We start from the raw sequence: 26,683 nt of genomic DNA, 5'->3' as shown, positions 1-26,683 counted from the left end.
TACAAATTGTCTCATATGTATATGCTCATATATAACAATACTTTCTGCTATGAGACAATTCTTTGTGTGTCCACATAATTTATGAATGCTTTTCAAAGGGAGTTTTTAAAATCTCTGATGCTTTTACTCTGTCATGTACTGCAATAAATCATGTTTATGAGGGAGTTAAAGAAAATACACACTTATAAAAATCATAGGGGTATTCCTGCCTAACCATGTTGCAGTAAAAATCTATAGTGTTATGATGGGGGCATTTAACTGAAAGCAATTGGATTTTTAAAAAAAGACAATGTAACTACTTTTTTACAAATGGTACCTAAAAACAGCATTTGGATTCATTTCTGTATATTTTTTTTTGCTCTTTTCAGAGTAGATAATAGTTAAACATGTTAGCTGTGATGTTTTCACAACATAGATATGCATTATAATTAATATTAATTCTTACTATTTGCTTTATTTGATATGGAAAAGAAATGGTACCATAAGTGGAATAACTAAATTTCAATTCACTTAGCAACATTTTTTTTATCTGATGTTTGTTGGTAAGTTAATATGGACTTGCTCATTAAGATGTATTTGTATAGGATTTTATCAAAAGCAATGCATAAACATTAGAGAGAAGCCTTATATCTAATTAACCTTACTAATAAGTTACTAAATAACCGTACTAATAAAAAAATATCTTTCTGGACCTTAGGAAGCAGTAAGAACAACAACCAGAAAATCACTTCTTTGGCATATAGAGTATACAACCGCACCTCAGTGAATATAATTCCACCAGGGATATTATGCATCAAAAAGGAATTATGGGTTTGTTTAGAGAGAACAGCAGTGGAACTTACCATCTTGATCCGTGGTCACTGTAATAGCTGTGAATGGCTTGGGAGAAAAACTCAACTCAGAAACTCCATTCATGGCTTCTATTTCAAAGGTGTAATTCACGTGAGACACAAAGTCAAGTACTATCACGGAATTGTTGATGAGGCCAGAATGTCTTGGGATGAAGCGGAGTCCTCCACCACAGTCCTCACACTGGCTGGTATCTAAGCCACATTTCTTACAGATTACACTGTATGTGAGATCTTTTCTCCCTCCTGTGTCACTTGGTGGGCTCCATTCCAAAATAAGGGCTGTTTCATTGATGTTAAAAGCCACATTCCTAGGAGCTGAAGGTGGCCCTAGAGAAAAGCAATTAAAAAACAAATGTACATGTGTAGGACAATGAATGAGAGGGTGCTACCTTGAAAACTTAATCAATAAACATTTGTCTTTTATATTAGTTTGAGCTCTTTCTTCTAATGGGAACCATAAAGAAATATGGTGAAAAACATCTGATTAAGTCTAGTAAGAAAGGAATCTTAGGGGTGAAGATGGTCTATATCTTAACTTTTTGATATATGAATATGAGTATTTAATATCAAAGCCAAAGATCTCCAAAATATATGGTAATTATACTTTGAAAATTTGTTTACTGAAATATATAATAAGCAAACATTATTTAAATTATGTGATGATTTTAATTACGTCTTAATAATTATATCACCATTTTCAAAGTTTGAAAAATAATAACATACATATACAAAACATACTGTCTTCAGTCTTTCAGTCTTCATACTATATTCGGTATATAGATAAAACTCCCACTTATCACCTTTGACAATCCCTAAGGGTCTATTTCTTGTAGGTTGAGAAAAAAATTATAGTTTTTAGGTAGACAGAGTTTGGAAGAAGAGGAAGAGAAAGAGAAGTTGGAAGCAGCAGAAAGGCTTTTACTAAGGCCTTGCCAATTTCATGGAATAAAAGTATTATATGGATGGGATAAAGGAGGGTATACATAAGATATGGTGATTAGACTCTTTTCTCTCTATTTTTCCATATGGATCACACTTCATAGAGTACTTCATATCCTTTAACTACTCCAGTCTTTTCTTAAAATTGTGTCAATAAACTTTTACACTTATGTGAGTACTTCAAACCTCAGTTTGGTATTATTCATTGTACAAACATTAACCAATGGCCTGTTCAGTGTCAGGCACCACACTATATGTGAAATAATACAGAATCCTTTATCTAAGAGACTATGCTTTTTATAAATACTTTAAAAATAATTCATTGAATAAGTAACTAATGAAATAACATTCCTGCCATTCTTTAGAAAAAAATTAGCTTAAAGGAAATCTAAAACAATTCCTCAAATTTATGCTATCTAGAAAATTTGCTTAGATGATGGGAGGGAATTATCTACAGCATTCTTTCCACAGGAAGAGATTAAAGTTTTGGGATAGGCTCCTTTTGGATTTCAAGATACAGTCATTACTCATGAAATAAATATTTTCAAGTGACTACTATGTGTCCCAGACACTCTGCTAGATCTTGGACTTACAGTGTGAATGTAATAGACATAATTCCGATTTTGTCATTCACATTTTAGGTGAATGGCAGATAAACACACACATAAACAATAATAAAATTCAAATTATAATAAGTGCAATTGCAAAATCAAAAGGAAAGGAGCTGAAATACACATTATCACGAGAACTAATCTGGAGAAACATTCTGAAAAAGCCTCACGGTCTTAGTGAGGAAGATGTCAGAGGAGTGAGAATACTAAGGGTAGAAGGTTCTTTAGTCAAGAAAGATCTTAAAATAGTCATGGAACTGGAAGATAATCACTGTGGCTAGAATGCAAAAGGAAAAATCAAGAAGTGAGGGTTTTTTTTTTAAGTTTACTTTTGGTTTTGCTTTTTGTTTGTTTTTGTGTGTGTGTATGTTTTTAAGAGCGAGAGAGAACCGGTGGGGGAGGGGCAGAGGGAGAAGGGATAGAGGATCCAAAGCAGGCTCTGTGCTGACAGCAGACAGCCTGACATGGGGCTTGAACTCATGAACCATAAGATCATGGTCTGAGCCAAAATCAGATGCTTAACTGACTGAGACACCCAGGAGACCCAAGAAATGAGTTTAGGGGAAGAAGAAAGGGTTGGATAACACAAAACTTCTAGGGTCATTAGAATGAGTCTGGACATTTTTCTATGTACAACAGAAACAGACTTACAGATTTAACATATGGAGGTAATGTGTTTTAAAAAAAAACATTCTGGTTGCAGTGTAGGGAATAGTCTTAATAAGCATAGGGAACTTATTAGTAAGATCTGTCATACAGTGTTACAGTAGCATAACATTACTCATAAATGTGCATGACTATGTGTTGGGTTTGAGATATTAAGAATTGTTATTTTATATTTTCCTTTTTCTTTTTGTTGGATCCTGATTAAAGCAACCTGATGGGTAGGGGCCTCAGCCATCTGTTTGTATATCACCTAAAGTCGGACCTAGAAATGGGGTGGTTAGCTTTTCTAAAAGGTTTCTGCATACTTTGCTTTATGCCATTTCATGTTCCAGAAAGTTGCAGAAACGTCTGCCTTCAGAAAGTAAAATATGGAAGGCATTACAAACTACAGCAAAGGGACACATGTTGCTTTTTGCCTCCAACCTAGACTTAGGCCTGGGAGATAAGGATTCATTATCATTATCATAAAAAGGTCTTCCTACAGAATGACATATTCATATTGTTGCTCTTTTCTCTTATTTATAATGGAAAAACATGAATTATTATTCACTTATATTTTCATGAATAGGAAGAATGTTATCAATTATGTTATGGGTGTCTGCAAGTATATAACTGTCCGCCTGGAGATACTTTTAAAAAAAGGCAGACACCCTTCTTACTCAAGGGCCCTCATACCAATTTGCATGACGATTAAATAGCTTTTTAATTGCTGTTAAATTATGCCAGCTAAACTGTGATTTCATGCAAATATTAAGCTGTAATGACATGCAGTGAATCATTTACTAAGATTTAAAACTTGGAACAAAGAGAGACAATTAATTCTAATCCTCAGATTCAAGCAAATTATGTGTCACTGGGCTTTTATGAATGTGGCCTGATTGCTTTGTTATCATTTATAAATTATACAAAGATTATGTGACATTGGAAAAAAAAAACCTGGTGCAATAACCCTTTTGGAGACATCTGTATAGAAAACTCTCAGGGATATCCTTATGTTGATTTTTTTTTCTTTAAAGGAAACAAGTAATTCACATAGAAGAAGAGACTTCACCCTCCAGATTGACTTCATAAGAGAAGGACAATTATTCTGATTTGCAACTAGCTGTTTTTCAAGTCCATCGCATATTAAACCTTACAATAAAACTACAGCTTTACTTCTGCTAGTGTATCTAGCAAGTATACTTTTAATCTTTTGCTTCAGTTTGCGTTCCCCTGTGATACATTTAAATTTTTTTTTCCAACGTTTATTTATTTTTGGGACAGAGAGAGACAGAGCATGAACGGGGGAGGGGCAGAGAGAGAGGGAGACACAGAATCGGAAACAGGCTCCAGGCTCTGAGCCATCAGCCCAGAGCCTGATGCGGGGCTCGAACTCACGGACCGCGAGATCGTGACCTGGCTGAAGTCGGACGCTTAACCGACTGCGCCCCCCAGGCGCCCCCCCCTCCCCGTGATACATTTAAAGAATAAAGGAATGTTATTTTAATAGCAACTTATGAAACAGCCTGGTGGCAGTACGGTCTATTCCCAGAAAAGCATCTGAGTCTACAGCCCCCATCTTCCTCTCAATAGCAAAGGTCAGGTGGGCTATGATTTTTGTTTTATTTCATTTTATGTAAAAAAAATTTAAAAATAGAACTGTATTTCCCAAAATATATCCTTTCAATATTTCTAGCCCCATGAGATGTCACACAAAAAATGAACTTAGTTCTCAAATTAAGACTCCTCTGGTAGACTGATACTGAAACGAAAAATAATACAATTTGCTTTGCTTTGTTGAATCCAACATTTCTAAACATTTATTCATAGAACCTTATTTTCCAAGAAGCATCTACAGGAATACTAGCATTCTGCAGAACACTCTTAAAGGCTGACACTGAAGGACAGCAAACTTAAGGATCATATTTCAGTTACTACATCAATTGCTATAGATTTAGACACCATGATTATAATTGTAGAAATACAGTAACTCACAGATAAACATGGATCTTTTTCAAATTGACTCAAGACTAATTAGTCATCTACGATATAGCTAGTTGTGTTTGCAGATGCATTTTCTAACCTTAAGAACAATGAAAATTTGATCCAAATAACTGAGAGTATCAAGTTATGGAAGGCTATTGTTTACTAAACTATATTTTATGAGTTAAGTTACTCCTTGGCAATAATTTAAATGTGTTTGTTAATTTTATGACTATCATGAATATAGTAGTATATGTCTCCAGAGGCAAGGGAAACAAAAGCAAACAGGACTATTGGGACTCCATCAAGATAAAAAGCTCCTACACAGTGAAGGAAACAATCAACAAAACTAAGAAGCAACCTATGGAATGGGGGAAGATATTTTCAAATGACATATATGATAAAGGGTTACTATCCAAAATCTATAAAGAATTCATCAAACTCAACACCCAAAGAACAAATAATCCAGTGAAGAAATGGGAAGAAGACACGAATAGACACTTTTCCAAAGAAGACGTTCAATGGCTAACAGATACATGAGAAGATGCTCAATATCACTCATCATCAGGGAAATACAAATCAAAACTACAATGAAATGTCACCTCACACCTGTTGGAATGGCTAAAATTAACACAGGAAGTAAGTGTTGGCAAGGATGTGGAAAATGGGAACCAACCCTCTTACATTATATTGGTGGGAATGCAAACTGGTGCAGCCACTCTATAATTTAATATGGAGGTTCCTCAAAAAGTTAAAAATAGAACTACCCTACAAACCAGAAACTGCACTACTAGGTATTTATCCAAAGGATACAAAAATACTGATTCAAAGGGACACATGCACCCCCCAATGTTTATAGCAGGAGTATCAACACTAGCCAAATTCTGGAAAGAGCCCAAATGTCCACTGACTGTTGAATGCATGAAGATATATATATGTATGTATATATACATATATATATGTATATATATGTATATACATATATATATATGTATATATACATATATATACACACATATATATACACATATATACACATATATATCTACATATATATATATATATACACACACACATATATATACACATAGATATAGATAGATATAGATATAATAAATATATATATCACATATATATACTCACACATACACAATGAAATATTACTCAGCCATCAAAAAGAATAAAACCTTGCAATTTGCAATGATTAGGATGGAGCTAGAGCATATTATGCTAAGTGAAATAAGTCAGTCAGAGAAAGACAAATATATGATTTCACTCATATGTGGAATTTAGGAAACAAAACAGATGACTGGGGGAAAAAAGAGACAGAAAAATCATAAAACAGACTCTTAACTATAGAGAATAAGCTGAGGGTTTCTGGGGGGTGGGGTGGCAGGATGGGTTAAATGGATATTAAGGAGGGCACTTGCTGTGATTAGCACCAGGTATTGTACGTGTACAAAATTCTACTATTGAAACTAATATTACACTGTATGTTAACTAACTAGAATTTGAATAAAAAGTGAAATAGGGGCACCTAGGTGGCTCAGTCGGTTGAGCATCTGACTTCAGTTCAGGTCATGATCTTGTGGTCCATGAGTTCGAGCCCCTCATTAGGCTCTGTGCTGACAGCTCAGATTTTGGAGCCTGCTTGGGATTCTATGTCTCCTTCTCTCTCTGCCCCTCATCTGTTTTCTCTCTCTCTCTCTCTCTCTCTCTCTCTCTCTCTCTCTCTCTGTAACATAAATAAACATCAAAAAAATGCATATAATAGTACAGTCACCTAATAAATGGGAATTTCTTTATATCTATGAGTTTAGAAAGGAGAGAAAAATTGTTCTATGTTAATCTATGCCAAAAAGAACATTTAAAAAATATATTGAACCATCTAGAGATGTCTAGGTAAATAATTTTTCAAATGAGTAAACTGTAAAATATACCAAAGAAAGATAAACACATAGGAATAGTTCATATGAAAAAGTACATTTCTGTATTTTAATAATGTACTACAATATAGGTTGCCAGATTTGCATATGGACATAATTTAAAACTCTAAAAGCCATCTTACTCTTTGAATTATTGCTCTTAACTTTAACTTTTATCTATAGCCATATTATTAATCTAATGTCCTTCCTATATGATCTTTGAAAAATATATTTAATAAGTGTATCTGTAAACAGAATTGTCTTTTCCTACTCTAAGCCACTTTGTGTTCTAAGTTTTGTTCACAAAATGTTTGCATATTTGGAAATAAATGGTAAGTAATCACAAACATGGAGCTTCAACCTCATTGGAGGGAAGATAAATCAATTTAGTCAGATAAAGCAATGAGGCCCAGGAAAGTACTATAATTATGTCAAGGTCATACAGTGTACTAATGGTAGGATGATCCCTAGGTCTTTTTATATTTAGATTTTTTTAACTCTACTACATGTATTCATCCTATAGGTAAAAAACACATGTGATATGAAAAGTATCTTATAGTGCTTTGCTTACAGAGTATTGCCAAACACAAATTTTCAAAACATACAAATTAGAAATCTATTGCATTCTGATGGCAGGTTCTTGAATAATGTTATCTTATAGCATTTTTAAAATGTTTTTATTTATTTTTGAAGGAGAGAGAGAGAGCATGAGCAGGGGAGGAGAAGAGAGAGGGAGACACAGAATTCGAAGATAAATATTGCTCAAAATACAGCAGCGAGTACACTTCAAATTCTTTGTATTTCATGTACTTTCATTTTCTTCAATATGTTTGCACCTACTTCAGTAACAAAATCGACATTCAAAATTAACACTTGCTATCCATTGAGGCACCTGGGTAGGTCAGTTGGCTGAACAGTTGACTCTTGATTTCGGTTCAGGTCATGATCTCACAGTCATGGGATCAAGCCCTGCATCAGGCTCTGTGCTGAGTATGGAGTCTGCTTAGGATTCTCTCTCTCTCCTCTCTCTGCCCCTCTCCCATGCACATTCTCTCTCTCTCTCTCTCTCTCTCTCTCTCTCTCTCTCTCAAAATAAATAAACTTACCAAAAAGAGAGAAAAAAAGATTTGCTATCCATTAAAATTTCCATAGTACTGTGAATGGTGACTTAGATAATTCTTTTTAGATTCTCCATTACTTCTAAAACTCACAATTAAAGGAAACAAATGACAAAAATCTTATCGGCCAAATACCACTCACTTCCAGAATAAAAGCTAAACCTCTCAACCTTGTCACCACGTGTCTTCATAACCATGTCTCTTGCTCCCTTTTGCTGCATGTCAATGCTTTATGTCCTTTGTTCTGTGGAAGATTCCTACTCATCCTTCAGTTTCCAATTTAGGTGTTACCCAGTTGTGGCATTTTCCTATTGGTCCTGAGGCAGAAATGAGCACTTTTATACTTTTATAGGTATGAATTTTTAAAATATAGCCAGCATCTTGAGCACTCATTTTGTTCTAAGATGTGTACTTCTTACTTCACATGATTTCATTCATCTCACAATAAACCCAAAAGGTAGTTATTCATCACCATTTATAGAAGATGTGACTAACACTTAACAAGGGTACATATTGCACTGAAATATTTGTATTACTATACACAAGTTTATCCTGGTCTAGCCTGATCCAAAGGCAGCATGTGCTTTTACTAAGGGGACAAATAGAATGCATGGCATTATGCAATCCTCCAATGATTATTTTTCAAATAGTGCAAATTTTGACAAATATTGGAGAATAGGAAGTTTGAGGTTATGATCTTTCCAAGATCCTGGTGTTATTGGTGAAGGATAGACTCATATAACTTGAAAATAAAGAAGTGGAAGGAAAGGACTATGTTACAGTAACTGAGATTAACTAACAAAGACCCATAAACAAAAAGGGCAGTCACCCATGTCTCTATCCATTGGGAAGGAACTTACAACTTCTCAAATTTTAAATTTGTTAAGAACTTTTAAATTCCTTAAAACACTTAAGAATTTGAAAAGTAAACACTTGTGGCCCCAAATTTCTATGCTATAGGGCACAGATATAATTTTACCTGGGAAAAATTCCAAGAAATGGTTATCGGCCACCCTTATCAATTCAGAAAAACAAAAAAGGAAACCCATAGAATAACTAATTGTATGAATCACAGAAATGTATTATTGCTGTACAAGTCAAGAGTTAAATGGCAAAACCACATGTATGATAAAAGCACACTAAAATACAAATGAAATAATGAGAAGGCTGGCTTTGTGTCTTCTGAGTAAAATAGCATCCAGTTCCCTAATACCATAAAAAAATTATGCACACCTACATGTAGCCTTTTCTGTGTTTGAGTCAATTATTTTTAATTAAACACTCATTAGAAATAGAAAAGAGAAATATGAAAAGACTAAGTACAGTCATAACTTGGGAGGGAAGATAAAACAATAAATGAATAGATTAAAGCAAATTAATACCTTTCTCAAAATGCATAATACTGTGAAGATAATAATGGATGCTCCTTTTCCAATTATGGATGCTTCTTGGTAACTGGTTTGTTGTGTACAAGTAGATGATACTGAATGGTGCAATATTTTCTGGATTCCAACTGTTAGAGGCCTGAGAGCAAGTGGTAACTCAATTCTCCAGCATCAGCAGAATGACCACTTAATATCTCTTTCTATAGAGGAACCTCTCCCAGGTGATTTGGTAAAAGAACCTCCACAGAAATAAAGATTAAAGTATCTGCATTTAGGAAACTCTATGAAGCTCAAAAGATATCCTACATCAGTGATCAGTACTGGGGAAACTGGGATTCATTGCATACAGGTATTTATTCCATAATATAAGGATCATTTTAATTTTAAAAATATACCATTGCAAGACATTGAGTGAGTTAGAGCTATTTTCTATAGTAAGACAAGAATATAACATAGCCTTCTAGAAGTAAGAAAATCCACCTTTGCAACTTCTCCCATTCTAGTGTCTGCAGATTGTGCTTCCTACATTGTGCTTACAATGAGCCACCTGAACAATTAGTTGCACTTTTGTATTTCACTTGTGAGGTGGAAAAGCAAGAAACCAGAATTGTTTTCTCCATGCAAAACATGCTTAGGAAAGAGAGAAGAAGAAAACTGAAAGATATGGGAAAAATAAAGAGAAAGCAAGCACAGTGGGGGTCCCTGGGTGCGAAATCCTGTACCCACCCAGAAGTAGGGGACATGAGTCGGGCAGCACAAATGAAGAACACCTGTTGCATCTCAACACACTACTTGTTCTCAAAATAAGAATGAGAGATAATTACTTAAAAAAAATTTTTAATATTTATTTTCAAGAGAGAGGGAGCGTGAACAGGGGAGGGGCAAAGAGAGAGACATACACACACACACACACACACAGAATCTGAAGCAGGCTCCAGGCTCTGAGCTGTCAGCACAGAGCCCGATGCGGGGCTGGAACTCACAAACTGCGAGATCATGACCTGAGCCGAAGTCAGATGCTTAACCAACTGAGCCACCCTGGAGCACCGAGAGATAATTACTTTTTAAAGTTGCAGATTATTCCAGCAATAAAGAAGCGATTTTACAATATTAATATTAGCCTTATAGCAAAAGTAAATTCAACTTTTGTAAGTTCATGTCAATCCTCATCACTGTATGTCAAATACAAAGACACAAAACCATGGAGTTTGCCTTTATATTAAGAATGAAGTTTGAAAAAACTGTGTTTACTCCTAAGATACTTGATTCATATTTAGAAGACGAAAAAAAACAGAGAAATCCTTAATGATGTCAATTAGAATTACCTATATATATATGATTTATATCATATATATATGATTTACATTTTATGTTTACCTATATATACCTATATATACCTATATATACCTATATATATATGATTTATGTTTACCTATATATACCTATATATACCTATATATACCTATATATACCTATATATATATGATTTATGTTTACCTATGTTACCTATGTTACCTATGTTTATGTTTACCTATATATATATGATTTAAATCATATATATATGATTTACATTTTATGTTTTGAACCTTTCTAACTGGGTAACACAAATGTTTGCTGAAGGTGGTAATCTTCCAGCATCTGTTTGGAAGCTTTTAAAAAATCCTATTGATTTAAACACAGAGAAACAGCAAAGTAAAAATGCTATGACAGTGTAATTATATTTTGTCTAACTTTTCATGCAACCATGTATTAGACCCTCACTTCATTTCTCTTGACCCCCTCATGCTCTCTGCCTTTCCTGCTGGACAAGTACTTTCTTGGTAATTCTTATTTTCCTTATTTTCCTTTGTGTCTTTAACCTCAGTGAGTACTTCTCCCTTCTGGCCTGGAAAAGCCTTAGATAGTTATTTTGATAACAGATTTCTTGGCAGGCAGCTGCATCTCCTGTGCTCTCAACTGCTCTCAAAGGCAGCCCTAATTGACCAAGATCTGACATGAAGAAGTGTCCTCCACAGTTCATCCTTCAAAGTACAGAATATACATTAATTAGTCACCTGGGAAATAAAATTAAGGTTTATGAAGTAGATTAAAAATTCAGAGAAAACATTTTGGTATTTCATTTTAAATTTCTTATTCACAATTTCTTTTATGTATTTTGTAGTTCAAGCAAAAACGACATAAGGAGTTTTTAAAAATCAAGAAAGCCTAAGCATGCAAGTATGTTGCTGATATAACTGGTTAGTAGGGCTGTTTGAGAGATCCTAATATAGTTAAAATTAGAGAGGGAGAGGAGCACTTGGGTGGCTCAGTCTGTTAAGCGTCTGACTTCAGCTCAGGTCATGATCTCGTGGCTCAGCTAGTGAGTTTGAACCCTGCGTTGGGCTCTGTGCTGACAAGTCAGAGTCTGGAGCCTGCTTCAGATTCTGTGTCTCCCTCTCTCTCTGCCCCTCCCCCGCTTGTGCTCACGTGCTCTCTCTCTCTCTCTCTCTCTCTCTCTCTTTCTTTTTTTTTTTTTTTTTAAATTTTTTTTTCAACATTTATTTATTTTTGGGACAGAGAGAGACAGAGCATGAACGGGGGAGGGGGCAGAGAGAGAGGGAGACACAGAATCAGAAACAGGCTCCAGGCTCTGAGCCATCAGCCCAGAGCCTGACGCGGGGCTCGAACTCACGGACCGCGAGATCGTGACCTGGCTGAAGTCGGACGCTTAACCGACTGCGCCACCCAGGCGCCCCTCTCTCTCTCTCTTTCAAGAATAAATAAACATTAAAAAAAATAGAGATGGAGAAAAACAGGCCAGGATTTTGAATGTCCTTGGATTGACTTACAATTTGGCAAATGGAGGTTGGGCTTTGAAAGACCATAGGAGGAAGTGGTAATACAATCAAGGTTTATTTTTGTTTCTAATAGTTTGGAATATTTGGAGGTATAGAAGACTAAAGGAAGGGGACTAGCCAGGATATTATTAAATTAGCCCAAGGGTGAGTTGAAGCCCTCAACTAAAAGGATAGGGCCAGGAACTAACAGGAAGGAATGGACTGAAGAAATGCTGAGAGGCAGAACTGATAGTACTTGTGTCTACAACTTTGATAGGACATGTTAAAGTCCGGGCAAGAATTATGATTCCAAGCTTTCTGGTTTAGATGCATGGGCAGATGAGGATTCCCCAGGACAAGGACATAAAGCTGGGGTGGATGAGAAGGCTGAGAGACAAAGCAGTCAACTAACTTTTGCAGGTTGAGCTTGAAATTATTAGTCTACTCCTTCAACAAACAAATGAATTCTAAATAAATTTTAGAATCTAGTGCCTAGTGCCTACATACTATTATTAGTGCTGGAGAATAGGAGAGAAAGAACATCCGTGATCTCATGGGTCTTATAGTCTAGTGGGGTTAGAATAACAATAAACAAAGAAGGCAATACACAAATAAATCAGAAATTTCAAAGACTGTTATAATCCATAAAAAATAAAAAGTCACAGGGGAGCCTGGGTGGCTCAGTTGGTTAAGCATCCGACTCTTGATTTTGGCTCAGGTCGCGATCTCGTGGTTCATAAGTTCAAGCCCCACATCGAGTTCTGGGCTGAAGGTACAGAATCTGCTTGGGATTCTCCTTCTCCCTCTCTTTCTGTCCCTCCCACATGCTTTCTCTCTCTCTCTCTCTCTCTCTCTCTCTCTCTCTCTCTCTCTCAAAAAGAAATAAAAAAAAATTTTAATCTTTAAAAAAAAGTGACATTAAAAAGAGTACTGGGAGGCATTCTATTTTTGAACGGTTGGTCAAGAAGTGTTTGTCCCAAGAGCTGGTATTTGAGCCTGAATGGCAAAAAGAAAACAGCCATAAGAAGACTTTGAGGGAGAGTATTTCAAGTAAAAGAAATTGCTGGAACCAAGGATGAGAACAAGCTCAGAATCTTGGACCATGAGATCAATAACCAAAGGGAATATGGTATTATGTAAGGTCAGACATTTGGGCAGGTTTCTATAGGACATATAGGTTGTCAAATCCCACAATTAGTTCGCTAGACAACTTTGGACTTAGGAGAAAAGACTAGGATACCAATAAAAATATAGGCACCATCCATTTAAAGGTAGTATTTGAAGTCAGGAGAATGAGCACATTGAAAAGATAGGAAAGCAAATAAAGGAACATGAGGAAAATTAACATTTAACAGGTAAGGAAAAGAAGAGAAACTATCAATGGTGACAAATACAATGGTGAGAAAATTGGAAGGGTGAGCAGGTTCTAGAATAAAAGGAAACAGAGAGTTTCAAACAAGAGTTAAATACCATGAATAGGGGCGCCTGGGTGGCGCAGTCGGTTAAGCATCCGACTTCAGCCAGGTCACGATCTCGCGGTCCGTGAGTTTGAGCCCTGCGTCAGGCTCTGGGCTGATGGCTCAGAGCCTGGAGCCTGTTTCTGATTCTGTGTCTCCCTCTCTCTCTGACCCTCCCCCGTTCATGCTCTGTCTCTCTCTGTCCCAAAAATAAATAAACGTTGAAAAAATTAGAAAAAAAATACCATGAATAGCAGGACAAAAACATTACTTAAACAAAATGGCAAAGATAATTGGTGAATTTTTCTTACATACTGTATGTGAAGTGGTAGGGAAAAAATCTGATTGCTCTCCTAGAGTGAAGAGCAAAAATCTTAATACAGTAGAGTAAAAAGCAAATAAAAAATGGAGAAGTAACCATAGCCAATAAAGCCTGCTTTAACAAGATTATATTTTTTGTGGAGAAAAAATTTTAGACTTGGAGTATTCTTTTAATGATAAAAATTCAAATATAGGTTGTGAGGAAGGAGTTAGTGGAAACTAAATGGCAAAGAAGGAAACTACAATAGCCATGTCCAATAGGTTGGGGATCAGGTCACTCTCCTGCCCACCACCATTGGAAGAATTAACTTTGAATATAAGGCATCATTTTTTTTCATTGTAACCACTTGTTTATGGGGACACCACTTCAAAGAAGATAGATGGATGACGAAAAGCATATGAAAAGGCGCTCCACATTACATATCAACAGGGAAAAAATACAAATTAAAACAACAATGAGATTCTACTATACACCTATTAGAAATGGTCAAAGTCCAGAATACTGACATCACCAAATGATGGCAAGGATGTGGAGCATCAGGAACTCTCATTCTTTATTGGTAGGAATACAAAATGGTAGTTTGGTAGTTTCTTAACAAAATTAAACATACTCCTACCATATAACCCAGCAATCACACTCCTCAGTATCTACCCTAAAGTGAAACCTTATGTCCACACAAAAACCTCCACATGCACATTTACAGCAGCTTATTCATAACTGTCAAAACTGGGAAGCAATCAAGTTGTCCTGCAGGAAGTAAATAAGTAAGTAAACTATGTCACATCCAGACAATGGAATATTATTCAGCACTAAAAAGAAATGAGCTATCTGGCCATGGAACACAGGGAGGAATCTTAAATGCATATTACTAAGTGAAAGAAGCCATACTGTATGATTCCAACTATATGACATTCTGGAAAAGGCAAAAGGTATGGAGACAGTAAAAAGATAAGTGGTATGCAGAAGTTAGGGGGTAGAAGGTATGGATAGGTGGGGCACAGAGGTGTTTTAGGGCATTGAAAATAGTCTGTAAGATACTTCAATGATGGATACATGCCCTTACACATTTTTCCAAACCCATGGAATGTATGACACCAAGAGTGAACTCTAATGTAAACTGTAGACTTTACGTGATTAGGATATGTCAGTGTAGGTTCATCAATTGTAGAAACGTACCATTTTGGTAGAAGATGCTGATAATAGGGGATGCTTTGCATATCTGGGAGCAGGGAGGTTTATGGGAAATTTCTACATTTTCTCTTAGTTTTGTTGTGAATCTCAAACTGCTCTAAAAGAATAAAATCTTAATACAACTTTTTATGTGAATAAATCTTATGTATGATGTGTCTCAAGATTATGAAATAAAAAGATACCTATCTCTACATTGAAAATGCAAAGAAATCATAAAAACTCTTAATGGTGAAATTACATTTTTAAGGGTTGCTGTTACAGTTTTGATGATGGCACTAAGGAGCAGTGGAAGACTTCTTACGGTCCTTAAAATCATATCAATTATATGATCACATACTATACCTATATATAAAATCTTTCCCTAGTAGGCCATTTACTAGCCAAATGTCCTGGTTTATCATTTCCAACATTTCAGTCCTTCACTTTCTTTTAAACTCATACATTTAAAATCTCTATGCTTCTGATACTAAGGGAAAATATGCCTCCTTTTAAATCCCTAAAAAATTCTCTGAATGCAGTTTCAAATGCTAAGACTGACAAAAACCCCAGAAAGTGATGGCACTGACTGCTTAACTAACCCAAATTCTGCCCTTTAGATAATACACTATTGGAACAAAGGTGATAAAGACTGTCTAATTCATAGATACATGATATAGCAGTTAAGAAAGCAAGTTATCTATTAAAATGTGGCTATTGTTTGTGATTAATGAAAGATAGGAAAGGCTGATTGCTTGATTCTTGGCCTCAAATGTTCTAGATCTCAGTGAACTTATCCTGGTCCTCTTAAGTCTGATTGTTCAATGACCTCCTGCCTTGTCATTTTCTGATTTTTCTTCCTTAACAATCTAAGTTTATGATATTTAGGAGTAATGATACTTTGGAGTTTATGCGCCTTACCTTTTCTGTATATATTGTAATAACTGTTAGGGTCTCTCACCCTAGTCAGACTGTATTTCAGAAAACCTGCCTATTAGATAGGCAATGGAGGTACAGGACTTAATGTATTTTGTGAAAAGGTCAAGAATTCAGTATATACATATTTTAAATTTGTAGGAATGCAGATGATGGAATCCATGAGCCTAGTATAGTAGTATCAACCATAAACTGTGTAATAGTTTGAATACTAGCTGATCAAAACCTATTTCAAAATGAATTGTAAAAGAACAGCTTTCTGTGCTAAACAAACATGTATGTAGCACCTACTATGTGCTAGGTATTGTTCTTAGCACTTTTCAGCTATTAACTTATTTAATCATTGTAACTACAGAATGAGTTACATACTGTTATTAATAACAGTACTGTTGGGGCGCCTGGGTGGCGCAGTCGGTTAAGCGTCCGACTTCAGCCAGGTCACGATCTTGCGGTCTGTGAGTTCGAGCCCCGCGTCGGGCTCTGGGCTGATGGCTCAGAGCCTGGAGCCTGTTTCCGATTCTGTGTCTCCCTCTCTCTCTGCCCTTCCCCGTTCATGCTCTGTCTCTCTCTGTCCCAAAAATAAATAAACGTTGAAAAAAAAAATTTAAATAAAAAAAAAAATAACAGTACTGTTATTATCACTATGCATGAGATAACTGAGGCAAAGAGAATTTGCCCAAGGTTACATAGTCACAAAGTACCAACACCGAGAATCATGCACAGATAATTTGACTCAAAGATGGTGAGCTTAAATACACTATGCTAGGTCTTTGTTATAACATCACACATAAGTCCTTAAGGAAGTAACACAGAAAAGCCTTGAGAGGGGAGCCTCCTAGGGCTTGACTAGGGAGATCTGACTAAAGCTTTCACCTCTTTTAGGAGGGTCTTCTCTTTCAATTTTTGATGCCAACCTCTATGCCATTCTCTAAAACTCTGCCCACCAATAACCAGTATCAAACCTTTCTCTGCTTCTGCTTGGATAGCTGTGACTAGCATTGTCACAATGAGCGCCGGGGGATGTATGGCATTGTGGAATCACTATATTGCACCCCTAAAACTAATGTAACACTGTATGTTAACTATACTGGAATTGAAATGAAATGAAATGAAATGAAATAAATACATCATGAACAAGACATTAATAAAGATGGCAAAAGATCAGACAATTACAGTTCCCTGGCAAATGATATCTACTGATTAAAATGAAATTAAAACATACAAAAGATAAAAAAAGAAAAACATATAAACATAATTTATATACCAAGTATAAAAAAGGAAATATCTTTAAAAGAAATAACCCTTAAAAACATAAACACAAAGCTGATAAGTACACATCTCTGATTCAATGACTGACTTGTTTATCAGCTTCATAGACCATGTTGCATCCAATATTTATTTCTTTAACCAGACTCTGACTCCAAAGAACTGCAAGTCTACCCTGCTACCTTACTGAAGGGTATTCCTTCAATTTGTCAATTGTCTATTTATGGCCTCCTAAGAATAAAAAGAAAAATTATCCTCTATCACTCATCTACAAAGTTCCACGCAGTTTCCAATACAGGTTTTGAGAAATACTTGCCTAGCAGTACTGTACCCATATGAAATACCACCATTTACCTAAGTTGAAGTATGCTGTCCACAATATAATAATATACAGTAACCATGCAAGGAGGTTTTTTGTGTATAGTAACAGCAAGATTTTCCTACTAAAAACTATTTCCATAATTAGATAAGAAAAATATATTTTGAATTTTCCTCTTCCTATTTATTAAGTTAAATATATTCCAATGAAAAAATGCCAAGTAGTAATCTCCCAGGCTACAATTTTCTGAAGAAAATGGTCACTCAGTATTCACAATCAGAAGGCAAAATTTACATCTGCTAATGAATGTGTTACATTTTTATTAAATGGGTTCTATACAAATATTTTATATTAAAGTCTGTAGTAATGAAGATAAATCTACAAACTGCATCAGTTAAAAGAAATGGGACATCACCATCGTCTCTAAGGGATATTTAACATTATATAATTCTCAATCTATTTTTGCCTTTATGGAATTGCATAAGATAAGCAATAGTTTGGCACCAATTCATCAAACAGAAGGGCAAATTTTCACTATAATATCTTATTTATGTATTTAACAAGACTTTTATAGCTATCTAAGAGGTGACATTTTACTTTTGCATAGCTTAGCAATGCATTAATAGGCTTCATTTTACTTTTTAAATGTAAACTATATTTCACAATACTTTATAATAAAAGAGTACAAATAATTTAAAACTCTCAGTGCATGCATTAAAATAACCTTCACATTTAAATTTAATATTCTATTGGTTTCAACCCCAAAACTGGAGAGAATGTGAGAGGTGAAATGTAGACAAACCAAAAAATACCTTCCCTTAAAGACAAATGTCAAGGAAAACTAGAACTTTTCTGCAAAACAATAGCACAATGACTTTAAAAGTTCTGTCTGAAAGCCCCACCGCTCCCCAACACACATAGTAAACTTGATGGTCCTAAACTGATGTGCCTTAAAATGGATAAGGGTGAAGCAAAGAACAAGTTTTGCTTATAAATTCTTGGGTAGCCTTAAACTGCTTTAACCTCCTAAGGACAGACTAAGGTTCGGGAAAATTTTCAGGGTCTCAGACCAGCACTGGGATTTGCATGTCATGGGTCAACGTGAATTCTGAGGGATAAACACTTTCTTTGCAGGCAGATGAAAAGCAATTATGCTGAGAAGAAAGAGAAACTTTCTTCTTCATTGCTATCAAAGACAAAAAACACTGTTGCTACAGGATTTTGTATATCTTTTTAAAAAACAATTTAGAATAAAGGGACCAAAAGGATTGAAAACAGGATTTCCAAATGCAAAATGTGTAGACTTACTGGTACATGCCATGGAAGGTGGGTCTTTTTCAGCTCGGAAGTAACCTTTTTCACACTGACAGATAGAAGTTGCTTCCATGTAAGTTAAACTGTGTGGAGGGCACTTAGAACATTTTGTGTTCCCAGCAAATGCTTTATAGAATCCTGGTCTGCAAGCTGTAAAAACAGGAAAAATAATTTTTGTTATTATTTCTAGAGTTCATTTGCACATGTACAACATACTTTAATTTATACACACTTTAATCGCAGAGTTCTGGGTCACACATATACAGAAGAGTCAATATATGGCAACATTTAATGAAATTAGTTATTCAAAATTAGTAATATAATGGTAACTTCACATTTCAGCTCAGGATGCTAATTTTAGAAAGCATACCCGAAACAAACATATACAAAATAAATTGTCTACCAGAGCATAGGGATGCCCTTAAACTGGCAGTAAGGGAAATGATTTTGTGTAGTTCTCAGGGATAGCACTAAATAACATTGAATCACACTGTTTAAAATGTATTTGCATTCTGTTTCTTCTTCAGTCCTTCTGAGTATTAAAGGAAAAAGTCCTAGTGTGGTGCTGGTATATCTTAACACGTGCCCTATCGGTGCTTTTTATTTTTTTAACAAAAGGAAAGCTGGCCTTATGTTCAGAGTTTAGCAAGATCTACCTATAGTTTGATAACATTGTTTTATTTTTATCACGTTTGTTTTTATTTTTTTTATTTTTTTTAATGTTTATTTATTTTTGAGACAGAAAGACACAGCATGAGCAGGTAAGGGACAGAGAGAGAGAGGGAGGCACAGAATGTGAAGCAGGCTCCAGGCTCTGAGCTGTCAGCACAGAGCCCGATGTGGGGCTCGAGCCCACGCACTGTGAGATCATGACCTGAGCCGAAGTCAGACGCTTAACCGACTGAGCCACCCAGGCGCCCCATGTTTGTTTTTATTTTTTATGGCAAAATTTTTTTCTGTTTATTATACTGAAATACATTCATTTAAAAATTTTGAACTAATTTCAAAAGTAGGTAGACAAAATATTAAGTAAATAAAGTATATGTACTATACACATATGGCAAGAACCATGAAAATGTAACCAAATGAGTAAATTAAAAAATTTTTTTTACATTTATTTATTATTGAGAGACAGAGAGAGACAGAGCACAAGCAGGGGAGGGGCCGAGAGATGGGAGACCCAGAATGTGAAGCAGGCTCGAGGCTCCAAGCTGTCAGCACAGAGCCCAATGTGGGGCTCGAACTCACCGACTGTGAGATCATGACCTGAGCTAAAGTCAGACGCTCAACCGACTGAGCCACCCAGGTGCCCCCAAATAAGTAAATTAAAAAAAAAAATCACTATGTGATGAAATGTTTTATTGGACCTCATTTGCTCTTTGCTTATTAAATCCATGTTGTCGTTTACAGTGCACATGTTCACAGGAATGGAGGCTCTAAAAAAAGGATCCTATGCTAGGTATGCAGCCAAGGTCCCGAAGGAGGAGCGGGTAGTCTTAGTTGTTTCTGGTCTCAAACAAACCACGGCTGATTAGGTTCTAAATTAACACTGTTAGGGGCACCTGGGTGGTTCAGTCGGTTGAGCCTCCAGCTTAGGCTCAGGTCATGACATTGCGGTTTATGAGTTCAAGCCCCACATCGGGCTCTCTGCTGTCAGCACGGAGTCCCTTCAGATCTTCTGTATCCCTCTCTCTGCCCCTTCCCTGCTTGTGATCTTTCAAAATTAAACATTAAAATATTTATATATAAACACTGCTAAACAAAATAAAGTAAGAATAATGTATCATGTGTTTTAAAAATGTTTTAAAACTTTTTTTAATCCAATTCATTTTCACAAAATCCTCTTTTTAGAAATACACAAGAATCTTAACAATAATCTCTTAATAAGGTTTCCGCTTATATATTCAGGAGAGAAAGAAAAAAATGCCACTTATTTTTTTTAGGTAAATTTAATGAATCCCCCCAAAATAACTATGTGTCTTTCTCTAGGTACATTTTGATGAATATTCCTACAGATCTAAATGACTGCAATTCAACTTATACCAGTAGTATACTATGCACCAGTGACTCATCCTCTAGGAGGGCATAAACCACAAGATGTGCATGTACATGCACACACACACGCATTTGCTGTAAATGGATTATTTTGGATAGTTAATGTTTCCTTTTATAATAACATTTATCATAAATTACCTAGCAATTCAATAGAAGTAAAATGATCAATTCTGTACAGTAAAATTACTATTAAAAATTTGGTTATTCACTATCAATGAGGCTCTAAGTGGTGATACATAATAAATATCAACCACAGTCTATTCTCTAACTAGGTGATAAATTAATACGATGTCACTAATCAATAAAAACACCGTATCATTAAAATATTTCTCTAAGCCTGTCAAAATTTAGACTATGTAAATAATATATAATTAACCCTGGATCCCGCTTGAGGGTTAACCATCCTGTTACCTCTTTCGTTTTTATTTCTTTTGAGAGTGAGAGAGAGAGGAGAGAGAATGAGGAAGGGCACATATGAGCGGGGGAGGAATAGAGAGAAGGAAAGAGAGAGAATCCCAAGCAGGTTCAATGCTATCAGGGCAGAGCTCCATGCTGGGCTCGAACTCACAAACTGTGAAATCATGACCTGAGCCAAAACCAGAGCCAGGTGCCTAACCAACTGAGCCATCCAGGGGCGCCTCTGTTACTCTTTTCAACAGCACCATGACATGTACTTGTGTAATGGCTGAAGGCTCTAAAGGACAGACTGGTAACACTGATTTTCATAAAGTAGGTGTTCAATACATTTTCTTTTTTTTTGCACTGAACTGAACAGAGTGTGAGTACTCTGTTAACTGAGTCTGCAGGAGCAGACGATTATACATTTCTACTTAGTGCATGTTCTGATCATAGTATAATTCATCTTACCAAAAATTTAGGGTTTTGTTTTTTGTTTTTTTGCTTTACTGTAAGAGATGGAAGAAGTGAGTAAAGATATAGAAAGTGATTCAACTGCAGCTCAAAACTAATTATTCTAATACCTCCAGATGAGCTGGCTATAAAACAAAACAAATCTTTTCCATTTGAAATTATTATCCACATGAAGTTGAAAATTTTATCACCACAAAAAATACAAATACAAGTTGGATATTGGTACTGCCACTCTCAAACTTATCTCTCATTTGAATACACATAAAAATTTCCTTTAAAAATTTTAAAACGTTGAACTTATAAAAACACATTTGAATTATTAAAATATTACTCACCTTAATATTAAGGTTTCATATAATATTTCACTTAAAAACAATGGATAATGCTGTTAAAAATGTTAGAAAGCCATTGTTCTAGGTAGTCACATTCTCTTTATGTAGTACGCAGTAATGGCACACAACATATATTTCTCTTTTAGCTTGAATCATATTAGATTATAACTACTTTGTGACGTTTATCACCTCAATTTCTTGTAACTGCCACAAGCCAGACATGGGCATATATCCATAATGCTTAGCATATTTCAAGTATATATTTAGTTTTTACAGAGGTTTGAAAAATTTAATGAGTAAATGAATAAATAATTCACTAATGTCTAGTATGAAATTACTAGAACTCTAAATGTAATAAACATTCTATATATTCATTCAGTTAGTGATTCTAGATTTTGTTTGTATTTCTGTTACAAATGAGATATCAGTACCTAAGTCTTAAGAACTTTTAAATTGTTTTCTTCTTCTCTATCACTTTTTAATTTATCTATTTATAGGGAATGTAAAATTCATTTCCAAAAACAAACCACTGTAGATAAGAGTATTTTCCAATGTATGTCAGTACTGCATGTGTTTGATATTTCTATTAATTTGTAAGAGCTGTTTATTAGCAATATTACAGTTATATTTATTGTTTTTATGTACATTTTTCTATCCATTTTATGACTTTTGCATAAAAAGAAAGATAATAATCCCATTCATTATAGCATCAAGAACAATGAAATATGTTGGAATAAATTCAACCAAGACGTGAAATATGTATATGGTGAAAATTACAAAACTTTGATGAAAGAAACTTAAGAAGACACAAATGAAAAGATATTCCATGTTCATGGATCAGAAGAATTAATTGTTAAACTGTCCATACTACCCAAAGTCATTTATGTATTCAATGCAAGTCCTATCAAAATTCTAATGACATTTTCCACAGATACAGAAAAAAAATTCCTAAAATCTGTATGGAACGACAACAACCACAACAACAAACCCTCCAACAGCCAAAGCAATTTGGAAACCAACCAACAAACAACAAAACTGGAGGCATCACACTCCCTGATTCCAAACTATAGTGAAAGCTATAGTCATCAAAGCAGTAAGTTACTGGCATAACAATACAAACAGACCAATGGAACAGAACAGAGAGACCAGAAATAAATTCTTTCATATATGGTCAACTAATCTTTAACAAGGGAACCAAGAATATGCAATAGGGAAAGGATAGTATTTTCAATAAATTGTATTGGGAAAACTAGAAACCACAAAGAGAAGAATGAAATTGGATCCCTATCTTGCACCACTCACAAAAATTAACTTGAAATAGCTTAAAGATATATTAAATATAAGACCTGGAACTATAAAACTCCTAGAAGAAATAATAGGGAAAAGCTCCCTGATGTTGGTTTTAGCAAAGATTTTTTGGATAGGACAACAAAAGCAGAAGCAACAAAAGTAAAAATCAACAAATAGGACTACATTAAACTTAAATGCTTCTGCACACCAAAAGAAACAAGCAACAAAATGAAAAGGCAAACCATCTATTTGATAAGATGTTAATACTCAAAATTTATAAAGAATACATGCAACTCAACAACAAAAAAGTAATTGGATTAAAAAATGACTATAGGAACTGAATAGACATTTCCCCCAAAAAGACATCCAAATGGCCAACGGACACATGAAAAGATGCTCAACATCATTAACCACCAGAAAAATGCAAATCAAAACCATAATGAGATATTACTTCATATTTGCTAGAATGGCTATTATCAAAGAGACAAAAAATAACAAGTGTTAGTGAGGCTGTGGAGAAAAAGGAACTCTTCTGCATTGTTGATGGGAACATAAATTATTTAAGCCACTATGGGAAACGGTATAGTTTCTCAAAAAATGAATAGAATTACCATATGATCCAGTAATCCCACTTCTGAGTATTTATCCAAAGGAAATGAAAACAGGGTATCAAAAAGATAACTGTACTCTCATATTTATTGCAGCATTATTCACAACAGCCAAGATACAGAAACAACCTAAGTGCTTTTCAACAGATGAATGGATAAAGAAGTTCTATAATGATTCTATTTTTTAGTTTCCTTCCATAATATTATAACCTTATTATATAAATCTGTATTTCTTGTACTACTGCATTCATCTCATCTGCTTGCCTCTGCTTTCTCAAGCAGAGAATCTTGCTCAAATCTGTGCCATAGTTACTACCAGTTACATTACTAAATCGTAGAGATGACCATGCTGCTGTCTATTGTCAAAAAAGTAGGAGTTGGCAAACATTGCCCTTTGGCCAAATCTGTCCTAGCCCTTGGTTTGGTAAAGCTTGTGAGCTAAGAATAGCTTATGGATTTTTAAATGATTACATAGGTACATGGTAACATTGATTTTGACTCTTGGCCTGAAAAGCCTAAAATGTATACCACCTGGCCCTTTACGGAACATGTTTGTTAACACCTGGTCTCTAGCATAAAGTCCAAACTCAGTTTAGCATTTAAATTGCTTCAGAGTTGAGCTCACACCTGTTTTTCCAAAGTCAACTTCCACTGTTACATAAATTTTAGACTTCTTCTCCCCACACACACCATATTATTTTTAACAGTTTTATTATGGTGTACTTGACATGAAAAAACCTGCAGGTACATGTAAAGGGAACAAATGGATGAATTTTGACTTATGTATACAACTATGAATATTTAACTGCAACCAAGATAGTGAACATATACATTCAACTCCAAAAGTTTCCTTGCATCCCTTTATTTTAACCTATTTGCATTTTTATATTTATTTTATTTATTTTAAAGATTTTATTATTAAGTAATCTCTATACCCAACGTGGGTCCCAAACTTAAAACCCCAAGGATCAAGAGTCACATGTTCTACTGACTGAGTCAGCCAGGTGCCCTGGATTTTTATATTTAAAGTATATGTCCTGCAGGTAGCAATTTTCTGGGTCATGCGTTTTTTTTTTTTAATTCTAATCTGACAACTTCTTTCTTTTAATTGAGATGTTTAGTGTATTTACATTTAATGTAGTTACTGACATTACTAGATTTAAGTCTATCTTGCTACTTTTTCCCCATTTGTCCCATCTGTTCTTTGTTCCGTTTTCTTCTTCTTTTTTTTTTAAATAACTGCATGCTTTTTACAATCTCATTTAACCTCCTTTGTTGGTTTATTTGCTCATGAGCAAACTCAGGGGAACACTCATGGGAATGTCTGCAGCTCTCTGGAGCTCTCTTTTAGGGAAGCACTCTCCTTTTTCATACTTTGTTTTGTGAAATCTAGCTGTTTGGATCTACATGGACTCTCAGATCTGTCTTCTTAAGCCACAGAAGGAGTCTACTGGCTTCTATCAGGGTCCCTCCTCCCTGTACCATGGCCTGGAAACTCTCTCAAGACACTAAATGGGATAGTTGTATGGCTCTCCTCTTTTCTCTTTTTTATTTCCCATCTCTCAGGGATCACAATCTTTCATAATCTGATATATTGTCTTAAAATGATTTTTTCATATATTTTATGTGTCTTCTAGGTTTCTTTCAGGCAACAGATGTTACTAAATCTTGGCTGCAAGTAAAAATCAAACTGCTTTAATCATTTTGAATTATTTTTCTAACTGTCTTCATATTTCTCTGTTTTATAATGTTTTTATCCTAAATTCACCTAGTTTCTCAAAGACATACTTGAAAAACTTACCTTAAAGTACAATGCAATACAACTACCATCTACCAGATTGCCTAAGGTGAAAAAGACACACAATACTAAGTGTTGGTGAGGATATGGAGCACCATGAGCTCTCTCATATGTTGTTGAAGGAGTTTTAATTGGTACTACCACTTTGGGAAACTGTTTGGCAGTATTTACAATAGATGAACATAGATATATCTTTTGACATAACAATCCTACTCCTAGGTATACACCCAACAGAACAGCACAAACTGAAAGTAGCTTCTATACCATTAGACAGGCATACTAAATCTATTGCCAGGTGAGTCATCACTCTTCCATTCGATTTCAATTTGTGTAATTTTGTTAACTTGTTGACCTTTTTCACCTGAGGTATTTTCTACTTTCATCCCCCTACTTTGTCCTTGTTGCTGTAACTTCTATGTTCCCTTTTCATTTTAATGAAGTATCCTGAGGGAATGGAAGTAAACTGATATGTTCAATCAACTATGCTTAACAACTAAGTTTACACTTTAGTAAATTTCTAATCATGTAATTAGAGTATATTTAGTTTAAAATAATCAAATTACAATCAGGCCATTATTTATGAAATATTTGTTTAAATGTTTCCATGTGCCTACTTATAAAGATAGCAACAGTGCTAGAAGAATAAATGCAATGTAATTTGATAATGGTAGATCTA

At 35.0% G+C, this 26,683-nt stretch overlaps 1 protein-coding gene across 2 annotated transcripts in view; it reads right to left on the bottom strand.

Annotated features, from left to right (window-relative positions):
• EPHA6 (EPH receptor A6) overlaps nucleotides 1–26,683 on the bottom strand; it is an 882,015-nt gene that overhangs the window by 479,844 nt on the left and 375,488 nt on the right. For both annotated transcript variants that reach the window (XM_043593917.1, XM_043593914.1), the window contains 2 exons: nucleotides 19,049–19,204; nucleotides 843–1,178 (listed from right to left, as the gene is read on the bottom strand). In XM_043593917.1, coding sequence (XP_043449852.1) covers nucleotides 843–1,178; nucleotides 19,049–19,204 — 492 coding nt within the window. The remainder of the gene's footprint in view (nucleotides 1–842; nucleotides 1,179–19,048; nucleotides 19,205–26,683) is intronic.

This window comes from Prionailurus bengalensis, chromosome C2, assembly GCF_016509475.1.
Source record: "Prionailurus bengalensis isolate Pbe53 chromosome C2, Fcat_Pben_1.1_paternal_pri, whole genome shotgun sequence".
NCBI lineage: Eukaryota > Metazoa > Chordata > Mammalia > Carnivora > Felidae > Prionailurus > Prionailurus bengalensis.
This window is presented reverse-complemented; position numbering and strand designations above follow the sequence as displayed.